The sequence below is a fragment of the Sinohyriopsis cumingii genome, unplaced genomic scaffold (assembly GCF_028554795.1).
Source record: "Sinohyriopsis cumingii isolate HCF-2022 unplaced genomic scaffold, ASM2855479v2 utg000721l, whole genome shotgun sequence".
In the NCBI taxonomy this organism is placed as follows: domain Eukaryota; kingdom Metazoa; phylum Mollusca; class Bivalvia; order Unionida; family Unionidae; genus Sinohyriopsis; species Sinohyriopsis cumingii.
Window position 1 is genome coordinate 453,392 of NW_028315926.1, and position 19,822 is coordinate 473,213.

The window sequence follows — 19,822 nt, forward strand, 5'->3', positions numbered from 1 at the left end:
ACAATCAAACTTGATGTTGCAGCGAACAGAAAAAGTATAACCGAGAATACACGGGAAATAGGAACGATCAAAACTGATGTTGAAGCGATTAAAGACAGACTACCTAGAATGACAGAGCAACTCGAAAAAATAAAAATCCCTCATGAGAACGCCATCAACACAGTATACACAATTCGGCATGGATCATTCGATTGGATTCCTACGCATACTACAGTAAATATCACCGCAACTGTTAAGGGCATTTATCGATTGACATTGATTTCAGCGATGCAGTTCAGTATATCATCGTCGAGTTCATCCGGGTTTAACAATACAATATCAACAATCGTTGACAAAAATGCAACCGAACGGTTTATAATTAGAGCCGTTGATAGCGGTCTATTTAGGACAAACATCACATGGTATTTTGAATTTGTAGTGGATCTAAGTAAGTAATTGAAAACACTAGGTTTTTTTTTTTAATAAAAATGACCACCAAGGTAATTGAATCGGAGGTATCACCGACGTCACATCAATATCGATTCGATACCGCAAAAGAATTCTCCGCGAACTTGAAAACGCTTTCCGAACAATACCGCCCAAAAAAAAAAAAAATACCGCCGAAAAATAACCACCATCGACGTGGCCGTGTACTCGGTGTCCGGTATAGTAGCTGGTACCGGTGTCATTTTATCCACGGTGACCATGATAGCCCCGATCGCTGTTCCAATCGCTATCTCCGCGGCGACAACAATTGCTGGAGTCGCCAACGCAATCACTAGAAAGATATCATCGTGTTCTCAAAAAAAACTCAACGAGTATACAGTAAAACATCAAATAATATCCGACGCGTACTCGAAATTATCCAGGTTGATCTCGTTGTCGATCGATAATTCGTTCATATCCGATGTTGAATTCTCCACGATGGTCCAGTTGTATGACTCCGCGATGTCAAAAATCGAGGATTTTCAACTGGAAACCGGAAACCACGTCGCTGAAACCACTTCAATGGGCTTAAAACATTCTCCTGAAAACAAGCAGGTTGTTAATATTCGGTGTTGAAATTAAACACTAAAAACAGCGAATAATAATAATGTCGCTGAACCCCGAAGGGTTTCAATTACTTCAACGGATCGCGGAAAACACCACTCCGGTACAAACAAGTATGATATCGATAACGTCAACGAAACCCGAATTCAGTGTGAACTTCCCATCATCGGTTCCAGTGAAGGAAATAGCGCTGGCAAAATTGCGAGTATATCACAGTTGGCCTAATATCCGAGCGGAAGCATTTAACGGACAACAACCTAATAACTTGCTGGTTTTTGCATGGACAAATAAACCCGATAGGACCCCAGACTGGAAGGAGGTTACAATACCAACTGGGTCATACCAAATAGAACAAATCAATAAAGAATTTCAACGCAGGATAAAATCGATCACAGGAAAAGAATCAAAAATCGCTATTACGGTTCATGAACCGACGTTATCGTCGACGATTGAAATAAGCACACCGGGGTATATGGTTGATATTTATAACAGTTCAATAAGAACCATACTAGGATGGCCTAAGAATCCACCTCATGAAATCCCCGCGGACTTGCACACGAATGCGCAATCGTATCATGAAATTAATCCCAGTTATCGAGATGATTTGTCTATTATAAAAAACACATTATTACCCAGCAGGTTTATATTTCAAGACAGGAATACCATGCAATGGTATTTTCCGTATAAGGAAACTCCTGAATCATTCGCCGTGGTCACAGTTAGTTTAAATGATATCACTGGTACGTTTGCCGAGATTAATCGTAATTACCGATCACAACTAGAACAGCTACGGAAAACAAAAGCACGAAAACACGTTGAGGTGTTAAATCAACTTATATCAGACATGGAATATATTAATGAACGAATCGTTAAAACAATATCTGCTAACAGCGATGATAATAAACAAAAAATCCTAACCGAGTATAATATCACAGAAGCCGATTTACCCGATTTCAAGTTTCCAGGATACAACGCACCAGAACTAAGAAAATCTCTTAATGATTTTCTCGCCCCATCAACTATCCTCAGACACGATAATGGAGAGGATGGTAGGCATATTGCTCCATACAACGTAAATATTACGTCTGTGATAGCAATCAATCTAGTGTGTGATGTTATCGAAGGGAGTTACCAGGTGAATACCAAGCAATCAAATCAGGCTCAACAGGGGTATATCCTTTATTCATTTTCACCAACAGCCCCTCCGGGATTTTTAATCGTTGAGAGTCCGATTAATCCGGTCTATATGCGATGCCATAATCAGTTTTTAACAAGAATTAATTTTAAACTTACCGATCAGTCAAATAACCTAATTGATCTACAAGAGGAGGAGTTAGTGATCACTCTGTTTGTAAGATCATTGTAAATAGCCACTTAGCAGCAGGGAGGGCGATGACATCGACGCGGTCGTCGCGCTTTTTTACCGGACGCTGACGACGCTGGGATCAGCGCGCAGAAGGTATTAATTAAACCAAATGACGATTGGACGATCCCCCCGACGAAGACGTCGTTTTTTTTTACCAGGCGCTGACGACACCGGATCCGCTGAGTGCAGAAAGTATTAACTAAACCAAATGACGATTGGACAAAATGTCCGATTCGCCCTCCCTGCTGCTCTCTATGTATAAGAGTAGTTTTACAAATGCTTTTGAGAGGAACTGGGGCCTAACCGGAATTTTGCTCCGTGCATGCGTCACCAACACTGATTTGAGTTAAGGTTCAGCATCGCATGTATGATTTTGAAAACATCTTCACCACTAAGAAAAAAGAACTCTATTACTCAAAAAGTGAAGTTTAATTTGGAATATATCAAAAATTGGCCGTGTATTCTGACATTAAACATTGATATTCATCATGCTTTTTGCACTCAGTGTGCCATCGCAGAGACCATGCGAGGAAGCACGTCAGTTGCAAAAAACACGTAGAAGTTGGGAAAATTAAGAATTCGCAGATTTCATCTCCGGAATATTTTAAACAATTGGCGGAAGAAATGCAGGCTACCAATGCTGAAGCATTATTTGTGAGTTTTCTTGTCGAACACAATCTACCTTTATCAGTTGGAGACCATGCTAAACATTTGTTCTGACAAATGTTGCCAGACACGAAAATCAATTCCAAATTTTCCTGTGGAAGGACCAAAAGTGCTGCAGCTCCTGTGCATTCCTCACAGCAACAGTGCAAGCGAAAGTGTATTTTCTCTTGTGAGGAAAAATAAGACTTTAGGGCCTTTTTAGCTGCAGAAAATTTGTCAGCAATTTTAGTCACCAAGATCAACCAGCCGGCAAGAAGTCTGAACTGTTTAGAAAACAAATTTACTATCAAGCAGTTGAGGAAGTTCAAGTCTGCCACAGTATCATGTCTTGATAAATACAATTTCTGCATATATGTTGTGTTTTAGTTTTATATTGCGAACTTGATATAGTGTTGAATTGACGGTCGGAGTGGTCAGAGTGGATGGAGTTATTGTCATGGTATTTTTCACAAATTCGTGTCCAGATTCACGACTTTTTATCCCTATTTTCACTAATTGTGAGCCTGGAAGGTTGGCAGCTATGCATGATGCTACAGAGTTTGGCCGTAGGCTACTACCTCCTGCCCCATTAAGTCGTCGCTGGGGGTAAATGTGCTAATGGCCAGATCAAAGATGTCAGCATACAAGCAACCAAGGAGACCAATATCCCTTCACTGCAAGCACACCATTTGTACACAGATATTACGGAAAATCAACAAAAGAATCCAAGAGGCACACATAGGACACAAACCTCTGGAAAAATGTCCTATTCAGCCTCCACCCAGCAAAAGCCACAGTCCTCACAAACCAAGGCAAATAAACATTTTTCTCCCAACAGCTTGCTGTCCTCAAAAGATGATGTCATCTCAACTCTGCCTTTTCCACACATTCTAGTTAGAGAATGGCTCAAATTCTTTGCTGCCAAATGAAACGAGATTTTCCATGACAAATTATGGACTTGACAAGTGATTTCCAGGGTACTCTGCCTCACTTTTCACACACTTCATCCTCTGTCCAGAGTCCCACCAATTACAGACCTACAATCCGATCCATTCAAACCACAACCTTGCCGGAAGAAATAAATAACCTTCTTCAAAAATGGTAGTATAATTAATTCATAACATAAATTCTCCTGGGCTTTAATCCAAACTTGTCTTGGTCCCAAAGGCAAACGGCACTCTTTATTCAGTCATCAACCTCAGCGTCTTTAATCAATTTATTCATGCACCTTGGTTCTCAATGGAAACACAGTGGCACACGTTGAATGCCGTCCAAGAGGGAGACTTTGTCATCAGTGTGCACTTAAAAGATACTTACCTTCATGTCACTATTCACCAGGAATCCATTAAGTTCCTGCAGTTCACCATACAGTGATATTGCATACCAATTAAGAGCACTTCCATTTAGACTTAACAACATCCCTTGGGTCTTCACACATCTCACGAACCATGTAATGACGCATGTCCGGACCATTTATACAGCTGCCAATCATTATCTGGATGACATCATGCACAAATACTGTACCATAGTTATATTTTAAATCACTACATGACTTCACGGCTTAAAAATCTAGGCTTTCTCATCAACAAGGATAAATCCAGCCTAGTACCAGCTTAATTTCTTCACCTAGGTATGAAGTTCAATATACAGGCAAACATAATATATCTCCCTTATGATTGGGCATTGAAAATCCGAACCATAGTGGGTTCTTTACTTTCGATGAAGACTCTAACTGCATGGGACTTCCTTTGCCTACTGGACTTTCTCAACACAGCAGATCTCTTTTTGTCCTAGATTACCCTTTTATGCACCATTGCAAATGATTCTTCTGTCATGATGGAAGTCTGCCCAATAGACTAACCCCTCACCTTCTGTCATGATGGAAGTCTGCCCACTAGACTAACCCCTCCCCTTCTGTCATGATGGAAGTCTGCCCACTAGATTAACCCCTCACCTTCTGTCATGATGGAAGTCTGCCCACTAGACTAACCCCTCACCTTCTGTCATGATGGAAATCTGCCCACTAGATTAACCCCTCACCTTCTGCACACAAATGAGGTACCTTCTGCAGACCTGGTGCAAATAGAATTGGCTCAGCTGTGGTATACCTATGCAAGTACAACCACCTGGGATTACAATTTGTACTGTTGCAGTCACCAGAGATGCACCCAGGGTGTGTGATTCACACAAAAGTTTACGAATTCCCACACTTGGAAAGTGAAAATGTTTGTGAACTTCCACATATTAATCTCATGTCATGCATATGATAATTTACCTAGGATAAAACTCTATTCAGCCATTCACCCTCAAAGTACATGTGTAAATGGTAAAAATATTATACCGCTTGTCACGATGCACACTTTTTCGTAACTGTTTACACACGTAATTTCTTATGTTTGATATGTATTATTGTTAAATTTAATTGTATTGGCACATTAGGCCCCGTAATAAGCATTGTGTCATGGTTTGAACCTTGCATAAACACAGTTTTGCAAATGCGCGTTTATAATATGGCCTATCTGGAAGACCCAATGTTGTTGCATATGTAGATGACAAGATAGTTTGGCTAATGCTGGTTGATCATAGTAATGAAGGCAACTTATTTTTAAAGTCGGGAAATATATCAGAATATAGGAACTCAGAAAGTATTAAAAGAGATACAAGTGAGTGATTTGGAACAACAACAAAAATGACGTTAAATTGGAATCCAGTGTAGATGATGGATGGAACAAAACAGAAAGCATGCCAATCAGCTCCACATTTTGGCAGTACATGTATTTTGAAATTAAATGTGGAAAAAACAAAAAAACAAGCAAAACTAAAATACAATTTAAAAGTAGAGTGCACTTTTTTTAATAAAACCTATTAATACAGATAAAATGTGATGCAACATCTGTTAAATATTTTGATTTCATTAGAAGTCTTACAGAGTGGATAAGGAAGAAAGAGATGGATATTGACGTGTTATGTATATGTTGAACTGTGGTCATTTTCTCCTTCCAATCATCTTTATTCTATTCCCCTTCCCTTATTACTTTGACAAGGGGAGTGGGTGGAGGAAATCCTTCCCTAAAATAAAATCATGGGAGCATCTCTGAAAAACAGAAGGCTGAGGAGCCCATCTAGTACCATTCTTTCGGGAATCCAGTGTTTTTATGGTTTCCCCAGGAATGAAATCTGCATAGCAATGTTCTGGCGATGAAGGTCATTTTGAATGCCTTTCACTGGTAGCAGGAATGTTTAAATGACTTAGAACTTTCTAAAGTGGTATGGTTAACAACACATTGATGTTCAAGTTCACCATTTCCCATTATTCCTAATCATACTAGCTGATTCTTTTTCCTGGAACAATCAACTAATACAAACAGAATGGTCTCTCCATCCCTCTGTTGTCACTGTTATATATCAGATGGGACCCGCCATAAGTGAAATTGTTTGCATCAAGGTAGAATACGTAACAATATACACAGCCAAATACTTTAGCTCTGTGCCCAATGTGGAACCTATGTTTGAAATTAACCTGGTTGAACAAAACCCCTTTTGAACCTCTTTCAGGGGTATATCTGGAATGCCTTTCACACAAGGCCTGTTTCCTCATGGTGTTATTGACTTCGGGCAGAATTATTGAAATGCATGCAGCAGACCCAAATTAATTACAGTTCCGACAAGATGAGTCCGTCTTACTTATGACTGCATCCTCTATCATTGCCAAGAAGAGGCTTCCTTCCACGGGTAACCAGACTTTACTTATGACTGCATCCTATATCATTGCCAAGAACAGGCTTCCTTCCACGGGTAACCAGACTTTCATCATGAAGCCTCTGTCTAGTCTAGACACATCAGCTCAAGACCCAGTTTGAAGTGGTACCGTAACAGAACAAGATCTGCTGAGGGAGATCATGCCTATGTTATTTCTGAAGAAAGAACAGGGGTGTATGTCTCTTATACCTAAAGGGATCAATGATGGTATCTCCAGGGTAAGGGGATGTACCTCCCTCCATATCTTACTTATTCTCTCAAGGTATTATGATTGGGGCAACGTTTTCAAAGAATAAACCAATTCTCCTAGCAAAATATTTTTTCAACAATAATTACCCATCCTAAATGCACACATGTCCTCCCAGCCTTCCCACAATTATATCCATATAGAGCATTCCTTACACTCCAGTAGTAGTCGAGTATTATCAACATTACGTTTTTACCCAGTTCATAGATGAAATGAAATTACTACATTGTTGATGAAACTCAACCTGGTACTCAACATTTATATTGCTTGCTATGTCTACTCAAATCTCACAACCTAAATGCCCAGTACATCAGAGGTCCAATATTCACATGATATCAACAATAAACCCATATCCAATTTTTGTTGTAAATAAATTGGAAAATAATAAATGAAAGCCACTGTTTATGAAAAACCCAAAAGGACAACTAATTTTCAACATATTTATTCCAAGAACAACTACCAGAAAGTTGTCAAAGCATCCTGGACAAAGCCAGATTCATGAAGCAGAGAGCATGTCATTTTGGTTGTCTAGTGGTACAACAAAACCATCATTTACACATGCTCCATTCTTGATAAATTGGAATATTCTCCAATGTGATGTGAAAATAATTTGTGATTAAAAGCAATAAGCAATAAGCAAATAATAGGCATTTTTATGTTGTATCCATACTAGAAACATACTTTTAGAATCCAATTAAGATCGTGAAAAAGGCCAATAACTTTCTTTTTGTCTCATCTTGAGTAAAGGCCATTTGAGCTTATGCTATAGTCTTACATGGGTCATGTGCCGTCCATCCATGGAAAATGACTTCTTACCATACAGGAGTCCATACTTGAGGCACACAAGGAGTATGGGATTATGTCATTAAATTCTCAGAAGTCCATATTTCATTCACGCTTATATTATCATTGTCATAGACAGGTTAGAACTACAAGTGGGACCCCGAGTGGCCGAGTGGTCTAAAGCGCTCCCTGTTACTGATCACTGCCATCTCACCTCTGTCTGCATGGGTTTGAGTCTCAGATTCGGCCAATGTGGGTAAGTGAGAAAACCTGCCAGTAGCTTGTCGTGGGTCGGTGGTTCTTTCCAAGGGTTTTCCTCCACCATTAATGCTGGCCGCCATGTATGCCTATATTGTGCTGAAAAATGGCGTTAAATCCTACAACAACAACAACAACTACTACTACTACAAGTGTTACCACTTGAAGTTCCAAATTCTAATTGTACTCACCTTGGTTAATAAGCTTATATTATCATTGTTGTAGACTGGTGCTGTAATAAGAGTTACCACTCTAAGGACCACATAGACATTGTTGTAGAAAGGTTCCATAATAAATAAGAAATGATCATATTAATCAAATGCCTTACTCAGATCTATTGTGTTACCTCTTAAGATCTAAAGCAGGCATGTGCAATTTACTACCCATAGGCCTGATCCAACCCACGACCTGGTTGTTTCCACCTATTGAAAATGTACTGCCCATGGGCCTAATCCAACTCACAACCTGGTTGTTTCCACCTATTGTAAATTTACTGCCCATGGGCCTAATCCAGCCCACAATTTGGTTATTTCCACCCATTGAAAATTTACTGCCCATGGGCCTAATCCATCCCTTTATCCATCCTTTGACCTGGTGTTGTCCACCTATTGACATCATCGGGGGTGGGGTGCTGATCTGTACCAATGTCTGGAGAAAGTTTCATTTGCCTGATATTTCTCATCAAGTTTCTGTAAAACTTGGTAAATGAGTTTAATTCAGCAGGGGCCCTGAGAAGTTTGATTGTCATCAATGTTAACAGATGCTTAATTATTAGGTTATTGTTTTGGATCCAAGAATATGCATTCCACAAGAAAGAATGTTCTGTTGATCACAAACAATGAAACAGTATTGATCAGAAACAATGAAACAATATCAATCACAAACAGTGAAACAGTATCAATCACAAACAATGAAACAGTATCAATCAAAATTAGATAATAAGCAGATAAACACAAACTTTTTAATGGCTTAGATAAATGGATTTAATTGTGAATAATTCACTTTCAAACAGGGCTTCTTTCATGGTGCAAAGACTTTTTATGGTGCAAAATCCCATCTGGCTGTTTTGTGTGTGTAGTTGCTATTGACAGATTTGTCCAGTCTCTTGTTTGCAAAAGCCTGTCTTGTATGTTTCTGTGTAACTGCTATTGAGAAATTTGACAAGTCTCTTGTTTGCAAAAGCCGGTCTTGTATGTTTCTGTGTGTAGTTGCTATTGACAGAGTTGACGAATCTCTTGTTTGCAAAAGCCTGTCTGGCATGTTCATCTGTGTAGTTGCTGTTGACAGATTTGACATGTCTCTTGTTTACAGAAGCCATCTGGCATGTTTCTGTGTGTAACTGTTATTGACAGTTTTGATTTTATATTGAACCGTGTGATTGTTTTGTTCTCCACATGTTCTAAGACATTGCTTTAATGATGTAAAAAGTTGTATGTATCCACAAGGAGTCAACATATTTTATTAAAAGAAGTAAACTTGAATTGTACTTCATTGTATATATGGCTAAAGAAAATTATCAGGGATATGGGTTTGATAATAATACAATTTAAATTAACCAAAATTTACCCCACATTATCAGATTTTAAAATTATAATTATCTTACTTTTTAATGTAATGGGTAAGCTCATTACTGATACTGCATCAGATGAGTATGTTGTGGAACTTTAATATGACTGAGACTAAATGTTTGGTTTGAATTTTTCTCCACAGGTAAGTCATTTGAGTGATGCCAAGTATTCAGGTGGTCATAGTTTGAGTGACTGAAGTTTGTATATATTACATAATTTTAGCTTCAGACTAGAAACAATTGAAAATTCTATGAGTAAAATATTTGACATTGAAAGTACAGCCATTTTTTGTGACACTGACAATCATGAATATGCACCCATTAATGTACAATCCTGTAACTTTTTTTATTGCATCACTGACAGTCATGAAGTACATACACATACTTGTACATGTAACAGTTTTGTATTGTATCACTGACAGTCATGAAGTACATACACATACTTGTACATGTAACAAGTTTTTTTTATTGTATCACTGACAGTCATGAAGTATATAGACATACTTGTACATGTAGCAGGTTTTTCTGTTAAATTGTGAGCCAACAAAAACTTAGTTAATGATAGTACATCTACATGATATGTATAGTACTACCTAAAAATGACTTTTTCTGATGTCATGTTCTTCATTTCTAGATGCCATCTGGACAGAGGAAAACCACCATGAGTTCCATGACAACAAGGACCATCTCTTGCTCCTAATGGAAAAATTAAATATCATTGCAAGGCCAAGGTCATTCACTGAAGAAGGAAATGAAGCCAAGGTATGTTAAATAGAAATTCTGAAATTTTAGTGCTGCACTACCATGTTCTGTATTGACCCTACTATGTTCTGTTTTATTGACTCTAATATATTATGTTGTATTGACATTCCACATTTATTGACCCTACTATATTCTGTTAAATAGGCATGTGGTGTTGATGTATAGTGATTTTATTTAGTTGAATTAGCAGACAGTGTTGATGGATTATAACTGTATTCTGTGAAATAGGCATATAGTGTTGGTGAACAGGTATAGAGTACTGATGGATAGGCACTTCATGTTGATGGATAGGCATATAGTGTAAACAGAAAGGCATGTAGTTTAAATATTATGTTGATGGATAAGCATATCATGCTATACTGATGGATAGGCATATAGTGTTGATGGATAGGCATATAGTGTTGATGGATAGGCATATAGTGTTGATGGATAGGTATATAGTGTTGATGGATAGGCATATAATGTTGATAGATAGGTATATAGTGTTGATGGATAGGTATATAGTGTTCATGGATAGGCATATAGTGTTGGTGGATAGGCATATAATGTTGATGGATATGCATATAGTGTTGATAGACAGGCATATCGTGTTGATGGATAGGCTTGTAATGCTGATGGATACGGTTATTGCGCTGATGGATAGGCATATAGTGTTGATGGATAGGCACATAATGTTGATGGATAGGCATATAGTGTTGATGGATAGGCACATATTAGTGATATATAGGCTTATAGTTAGATGGATAGGCACATATTAGTGATAGATGGGCTTATAGTGTTGATGAATTGGCATATAGTGCTTATGGATAGACATATAGAGTTCATGGATAGACATATAGTGTTCATGGATTGCCATATAGTGTTGATGGATAGACATATAGTGTTGATGGATAGGCATATAGTGTTGATTGGATAGGCATCTAATGCTGATGGATATGATAATAGTGTTGATGGATAGGCATATAGTTTTGATGGATAGGCATAGTGTGTTGATGGATAGACATAATGTTGATGGATAGGCATATGGTGTTGATGGATAGGCAGATAGTGTTGATAGATATGCACATAGTGTTGTCGGATAGGCACATACTGTTGATGCATATGCATATAGTGCAGATGGATATGATAATAGTGTTGATTGATAGACATATAGTGCTGATGGATAGGCATATAGTGTTGATGGATAGGCACATATTAGTGATAGATAGGCTTATAGTGTTGATGAATTGGCATATAGTGCTTATGGATAGACATATAGTGTTCATGGATTGTCATATAGTGTTGATGGATAGACATATAGTGTTGATGGAGAGGCATATAGTGTTGATGGACAGGGTTATAGTGCTGATGGATAGGCTAAGTGTTGATTGGATAGGCATATAGTGTTGATGGATAGGCATATAGTGTTGATGTATAGGCATATAGAGTTAATGGATAGTCTGATGGATATGGATATAGCGCTGATGGATAGGCATATAATGCTGATGGATAGGCTAAGTGTTAATTGGATAGGCATATAGTGTTGATGGATATGTATATAGTACTGATGGATATGATAATAGTGTTGATAAATAGGCATACAGTATTGATGGATCGGCTAAGTGTTGATTGGATCGGCTAAGTGTTGATTGGATATGCATATAGTGTTGATGGATATGCATATAATGCTGATGGATAGGTATACAGTGTCGATGGATAGGCATATAGTGTTGATGAATATGCTTATTTTGTTGATGAATATGCTTATAGTGCTGATGGATAGGCTTATATTGTTGATGGATAGGCATATATTGTTGATGGATAGGCATATAGTGTTGATGGATGGGCATATAGTGTTGATGGATAGGCTTATATTGTTGATGGATAGGCATATATTGTTCATGGATAGGCATATATTGTTGATGGATAGGCTTATAGTGTTGATGGATAGGCATATAGTAGTGATGGATAGGCATATAGTAGTGATGGATTCTAATTCTTTCGCATGAATCTCAAACACAAGTCAACCATGACTTCAACGCACAACTGGCGTGACACACATTATCATCCACAGACCAACGCTAGACATGACACTGACTCAGTCACAGTTCACCACGAGTACTAACTCTACAGGGAAAAACAAACAGTACACTAACCTCTAAACAATCATACATAATGCCACCACCTTTTGTTCTCAGTTTAGCTCTGCTTCACTCCAAGCCCAACCCAAACAAATAGGTCCAATTAACAAAACTCTGGATTCAGGCAGCAAGCTACTTCTAAAACCATTCTGAATTAAGACTGCACACTTTGAATAATACAACTTATCCATAAGAACATACAACAAAATAGAAATGATATCACACAATTAATTCACTGGAATCACACTATTTACACTGCCGATGGGTGCAGATTAATATGATTCTAACTGCGTGGCTTTTGTATTTCAACTTGTTTGAATATTTGTTCTGTACCCAACCAATTAATAATCTCGGAGAAATGATCACATGTGAGCCAGGCATCTATTTTCCATCTTTTTTATCTCACTGCGGCTCCCAACTGATCTTTCTCTTAACAAATGGTCCATGGTTGTGCCTAATTTTTCGAACTTCTCTGTACTGAGGGTATATATAGTTTTGAGCAGATTATCAGTAGGCGAACTAATCGTTCTTATGGATACTGGATACATGGTTCGATTGTAACTGTCGGACCTCAATTTCTCAGGCGCACCCTCCTTCATAGTTTCGAACCTCGTATCATCGGACCTGCCCCCAAATGCACGTGCTTTTCCATCAAATATATTGGCCTTGCACGGAGTCGAGGTCACTAGGAACTGGATATTACTGTTTACGTCCACGAGTTTTCTCTGCCTCGCATCAGTAGGCAACAATGGTGACAAGAGTCGCCAATGAACAGACTGTGGTAAAGGCATATCGATTAAAGAGGTAGGTGTAGCTCTGCCTGTAGCCATTATAATAATTTATAATAATTCCCCTTCAGTATTCCCAATTAGCCTCTCACAATGTACTTTGTAAGAAACTTGCAACTACCAGTTGCTATTTAAAACAGATATAGAGGTATTTGTTGTTGTTGTTGATGTAGTTGTTGTTTTTCTTATTGACAAATCTGTTACAGAATTTTAAAAAATTCTGTATTAAGTTTAAAGTATCGAAATCAGATGAAATGACATGTGAAGGTATTGTTGTTGTTGTTATTGTTGTTATTTTTATTCTTACTGCCAAATCCATTACGAAATTCCAATAAATTTAGTGTAAAGCTTATGAACTGAACACAATATAGCGGGGGGGGTTTGTATTATCAAACACAAGTTATTAATTAGGTCCTGGGTTTGATCCCTGGCAAAGTCATATTAAAGACTTACAAAAATTGTATTAACAGCTGCCTCGCTTGGCGCTCAGCATTAAGAGGTTAGTGTTAGGACTGGTCGGCCTGGTGTCAGGATAATGTGAATGGGTGGGACATCATGCTACATGTCTGCGGCATGACGTCCCATTGCTAGACATCACTATAAACTTTCATACTGCATACATCGTAGTGATATGACTGAATAAGTTGTTAAAGCTACATTTAAAAAAAAATCAAAATCACACACCTAAGTCAGTACTCCTGGATGGATTTTTATTATGACATGTTTTTTTCTCATTTTTTACCCAAAAACTTCCAACGATGTCAACTTTGCCCTGAATTAAAATGGTGCCAATATGTTGTCTCCTATCTGTATCATGGCAGCTGGTTTGAAAATGTGATCATAGCTAAAGAATATAAGGATGGTTTGAACACTCAACACTTTAACCCTTTACCTCATGCAAGCATCTTTAGACGCCTCTACTCCATTCGCATGGAAGTGCCTTTTGACACCTGCTGTAAACGTCAGCCATTTTGAGCAGGTTTTCGTAGCGCCACTTTCGGGGAAAACCCTTATTAGATACTACATTCATTTCTGCAAATGACAATTATGTCAGCTCATGTGGTCACTGTTTATGCACTGGTCGATATCTGCTATTTAAAGTAACTGGGTCTTAATCTCCACTCTCCAAAATGGCGGTCGTGGATTTCATTCAGTACTTACGATTTTTTCACGAATATGATCTCAGCTATGAAAGATTCAATAACTTAGGTAAAAGCTCTGATATTGATGTAGGCAGCAATTAGTGTTTATAAATTATCAAATTCAGATGATTTAGTGATGTAGACGCAGAAGAAAAACTTGTAAATTTCGAGTATGAGAAATGGCAGCTACAGTTGGTCATGCGGCCTCACTGACATGACGGTGAACGAGTTCTCTCAAGATTTTAAAGCACATACAAAAATCTTCCATAAAAAATAATTACACAGCTATTACAATCGGACTTTACTCTTAAATTTTTCCACATATAATAACTGTGTAGCAAAAATGTAAAATGGTTAAAATTGCTGTGAAACGTAGCATACACTATATTGCTTAACAGTTCACAGTCAGGCCTATTCGTATGGAGTCTAATAGGTAACATGTGTTCTATTTATAGCGCGCTGCACTTTGTAACTATGCTCTATGAGGTAAATGGTTAACAAAAAGGTGGTCTTGTCTTAAATTCCTAGTAGAGTTCCAGCCCTCGAGGGACTCTTGCTTACATTGGCCAGAACATAAATTGATTTCCTACCAATTTACATTTTTCTATTTAGACCACCTGATAGGATTTTATTATCATGATTTTTATTTTTGTTACTACAGCCAACTTGAGTCATTCAATTTTCATGAAAGACAAATTAAAATGTGTTTCCAGTCAGCCGACGATCGCTATTTTTTGTTGCTGACCCCTGCACCTTTTTCCCTCCGGATTAAAAAAAAATGGAAAAAAACATCCTGGAAATTAATGTGTGCATCTAGTTTAGCCTAATACTTTATATGTTTAGTAAATTATATACTAATCATTATCGTAATTAATGTTTAAAAAAAATATCCCAATCTACATACTCTAATTTTGAAGCCAGTGCAGTTGGAAACACACATATTTTACATATGGGTGGGGGGGAGGAATTTAGTTAAGTTGTTCATCAGATCTGTGTGAACCACTCTACAAATGATATGCTTTAGTGACACAATGTTTCACACAAAATCCCAGACTTCACCAATGCTCTAATTGTAGACATGATATTTATATATGGCATTCTGCCTTTGTGTTATTTTCAGTGATTTTTAATTGTAGGCATGGTATTTATATTTATAACATTCTGTCAGTGTGTTATTTTCAGTGATTTCTGAATGTTTTTGTAAGTTAGTCCAATTGTAAATCAGCTCTCTCTCTGGCAGATCTCCAGGTGTATGACGTATGCTGTATTGATTGAAGTTGTTTATCTTGCACAGTGCATAGTTTTAAAAAACTGACATAAATTCCTTATACATTTGTTAGTTACGGGTTAATATACATTAGATTGTTTTTTTCTGTTAAATTCCCAGCTCTAGGTATGCTGTCAATATAACACTTGATCATTCTGTTTATTGCATCACTGTGCTCTTATTCAGTGACAGTAGGTTTATATATATGGCATTCAGTCTGGGTGTTATTTTCAGTGATTTTTAATTGTAGGCAAGTTATATATATATATATATATATATATATATGGCATTCTGTCTGTGTGTTATTTTCAGTGAGTTTTAATTGTAGGCATGGTATTTTATTTATGACATTCTGTCATGTGTTATTTTAAGTGATTTTTAATGTAGACATGGTTTATGTTGTTGTTGTTGTTGGGTTTAATTATAGTGGCGTGCCCACAGTTGTGCATGTGCCACTTTTTTCTGACTGCACCGCAGCCTGCTATTTGTTCCTGGGGAAGGGATTGGTGCCACCTCCCCCAGGCTTTTATGGGTTCAAGGAACCCATATATATATATATATATATATATATATATATATATATATATGACATTCTGTCAGTGTGTTATTTTCAGTGATTTTTTGATGTTTTTGCAAGTTAGTCCAGTTACAGATCAGCTGTCTTACTGGCAGATCTCCAGCAGTACGTATGCTGTATTAATTGAAGTTCTTTAGCTTGCACATTGCATAGTTCTAAAAAACTGTCAAACATTCCTTATACATTTGTTACTTATGGGTTAACACCCATTAGATTGTTTGTCTTTATGTTAAATTCCCAGCTCTTGGTATGCTATCAATACAATACTTGATCATACTATGTATTGCATCACTGTGCTCTTATTCAGTGACATCAGGTCACAGTGATTTACTCTTGAACATTAAATACTTTACTGCGGGCATCACTTCAGTGTCAGTGTACAAGTGAGATTGTTGTATATGTCACAAGTAAAGTTGCAACTCTTGTTAAACTAAACATATAATTGATGAAAAACTCAATTCTCCCCGAATACATTTTCACACATTTTTATGACTGATACTTTATTAGTTTTAAATTGATTGAGACGTGCCACTCCGAATACATTTTGACACACCTTTGTGATTGATACTTTATTAGTTTAAATTGATTCAGACATGCCACTCCGAATACATTTTGACACCCCTTTGTGACTGATACTTTATTAGTTTTAAATTGATTGAAACATGCCACTCCGAATACATTTTGACACACCTTTGTGACTGATACTATATTAGTTTTAAATTGATTGAGACGTGCCACTCCTAATACATTTTAACACACCTTTGTGACTGATACTTTATTAGGTTTAAATTGATTGAGACATGCCACTCCGAATACATTTTGACACACCTTTGTGACTGATACTTTATTAGTTTTAAATTGATTGAGACATGCCACTCTGAATACATTTTTACACACCTATGTGACTGATACTTTATTAGGCTTAAATTGATTGAGACATGCCACTCCGAATACATTTTGACACACCTTTGTGACTGATACTTTATTAGTTTTAAATTGACTGAGACATGCCACTCCAAATACATTTTAACACACCTTTGTGACTGATACTTTATTAGTTTTAAATTGATTGAGACATGCCACTCCGAATACATTTTGACACACCTTTGTGACTGATACTTTTTTAGTTTCAAATTGATTGAGACGTGCCACTCGAAATACTTTTGACACACGTTTGAGACTGATATGTTTAAATTGATTGAAACGTGCCAAGTCAAAGCTTGCTCGGGATGATTATTGCCAACTTAAAATGGTCCCGTCTTAATTGTATTTAAACTTGTGTCACTGAGCAGAAAACATTTTTGCACACTGTTACATTTTCAGAGATAAATTAATTTGTCAAATACACTCTATATCTACTCCATGAGTAGTAAATCAATGTATAGTGTATTTTCTATTGAATTTTGTAATGTATATTTATTTTATTTGCCGCACCTTTGTATATGATTGGGGGTAGCACAGTTCCAGCCTACCTGACTTTCATCATCATTTTAATAGTTCTTTATTGATATTTGTGTTCAATGTCTACCCTTATTTAAAAACTTTGAATATTCTGGAAGTTTACTTTGATCCACATCCTGATCTTTTTCTTGTATCTTATATTTTTATATAAGTTTGAGGTGTTTAATATGATTTCATTCCTTCTTTATGTTCAGTCTGCGGAATTATTTACTGTTCTGTTCAAATATGATCTGAGAGGAATATTTTATTTTAAAATTATTCATTGTGATTACAAAGTGCTCATTAACATTTTTGACAAACACTACTTTTGGATTATTGTCGATTTATTCAAAAGCATTATGGGTTACATCATTGTGATACATCAAGACTATTGATACATCAGTTTTTGAAACTATTGGTACATCAACACGTTCAAAGTATTAGAATTTGTTTGAAACGTTCTATACTTTTGGATTTGTGATAGAACCTTTATAATTATTAGGGTTTTAATTTACAACACGGTAAATTCATCGTAAATTTTCACTGTTTAACTTAAAAATATTAATGTTTTTGTTGACTTTACTAAACTTGTTGCGTTTTCCCCTTTGTTATTAGTTTAAGACCAAAGAATCATATCAATTTTGTTACACAAAGCAAACTTGCACATAAAGACATGTACACCTTAAAGACATTCCAACGTACGGTTTCACCCGTTTGTATATCATGAAATGTTTGGTTTTATTTGAAAATTTATATTACAAGGCCAAGTTATAGTAATATGTTTGTCTGTCACCAAAAAACCCTAAACATTGTCCATAACATATTGTGACTGAATTAAGTTACTATAGAGAAGATCCAGCTGTGTATCACAGATTAAGTTGCTATGCTAAAGGCAGTCAGTTATCAAGAAAGCGTTAATAAATAACAAGCATATAGTATTGCCATGCAGATTTGTATAAAGAAGAAATAAGTGTAATTTATATTCAGAACTACACTAATACTGGGAATGACTACATGCTTTATTCTTTCTAAGGATGTCAAGATGTGTAAATATTTATCAACTTAGTGACACAAGTTTATGTTTGATAGGAGACCTATTTGGGAAGTTTTTGTTAGTTATCATGTACAGGCACTGTCTTTGCCACTTTCCTCTACGATTGCAAATTTGAAAAGAAAATTAAAATAAAGCAATGATCGCAAAAGGTATGTGGATAAAACATCTTTGTACAGAGTTCAGTGGATTGCCCAGATATATTTTCGGTTTACTATCTTTATTTTTATTTCAAATTAAAGCGAATGCCCCCATTAACAAAAAAGTAATTTTCTTTATCAGGAGGAAAATTACTTCCTTGCCCCATGCATGCTTCAGCAGAAAGCACCAGTAGAGGTCATCTGTCCAAAACCAAATGACCAGATGGGAAGTTCATCAGTCCTTTGCTATGTATTCAAGGAAAGTTTTATGCCATCCCCGATCTTCCACAGACTTCTTGCTTCCTGTGTTGCTCACTGGCCAATAGCTACAAAGAAGAAAGAAGATAAACAAGAGAATCAGATATTTTGTGGCTGTTGTGTTTTTCTGCTGGACCGGCGTCACAAACTGATTTTGCACTTTAGAGAGCATGTGATCTTTGTGAAGGTCATAAGAATGGGGATAAGGGAAAATACTCCATCTTCAAAGCTGTGTATTGAGGCAAGAGAGTTCATCACTACCAATCTCCAGAAGATAATTGGAAACCTGGGACAAAGCCTGAACTTTGAGAACTCTATACAATGTCCTGAATACAATGGTGAAAGTGTCAACATCCTTTTTCCGGTATCCGATCTTAAAGAGAATGCAGAGGTAGACTGTGATTTCCATGGCAACGTAATTGAGTCCTGTCGTCTATTGGACTTTTGGTTTGAAAATATGGTGAGTATAATTAACATGTTCTATAAAGTTTTACAAGCTTTTACCCTGTAAAATATGTATTATGCTCTCTTAGCTTAAACCAGTTTTGTTATGGTCAGATTTATCTTTTTTAAAATTTCTTTTTTAGTTCATGTAGTCATAAACTTATAAAATGTTGTTATCC

The 19,822-nt window shown here is 36.8% G+C and overlaps 1 protein-coding gene across 2 annotated transcripts in view; it reads left to right on the forward strand.

The window, feature by feature from the left end:
• Nucleotides 1-19,822, forward strand: part of LOC149773266 (uncharacterized) — a 175,393-nt gene that overhangs the window by 60,312 nt on the left and 95,259 nt on the right. For both annotated transcript variants that reach the window (XM_089946537.1, XM_089946536.1), the window contains exons 7-8: nucleotides 10,289-10,416; nucleotides 19,084-19,659. In XM_089946537.1, coding sequence (XP_089802663.1) covers nucleotides 10,289-10,416; nucleotides 19,084-19,659 — 704 coding nt within the window. The remainder of the gene's footprint in view (nucleotides 1-10,288; nucleotides 10,417-19,083; nucleotides 19,660-19,822) is intronic.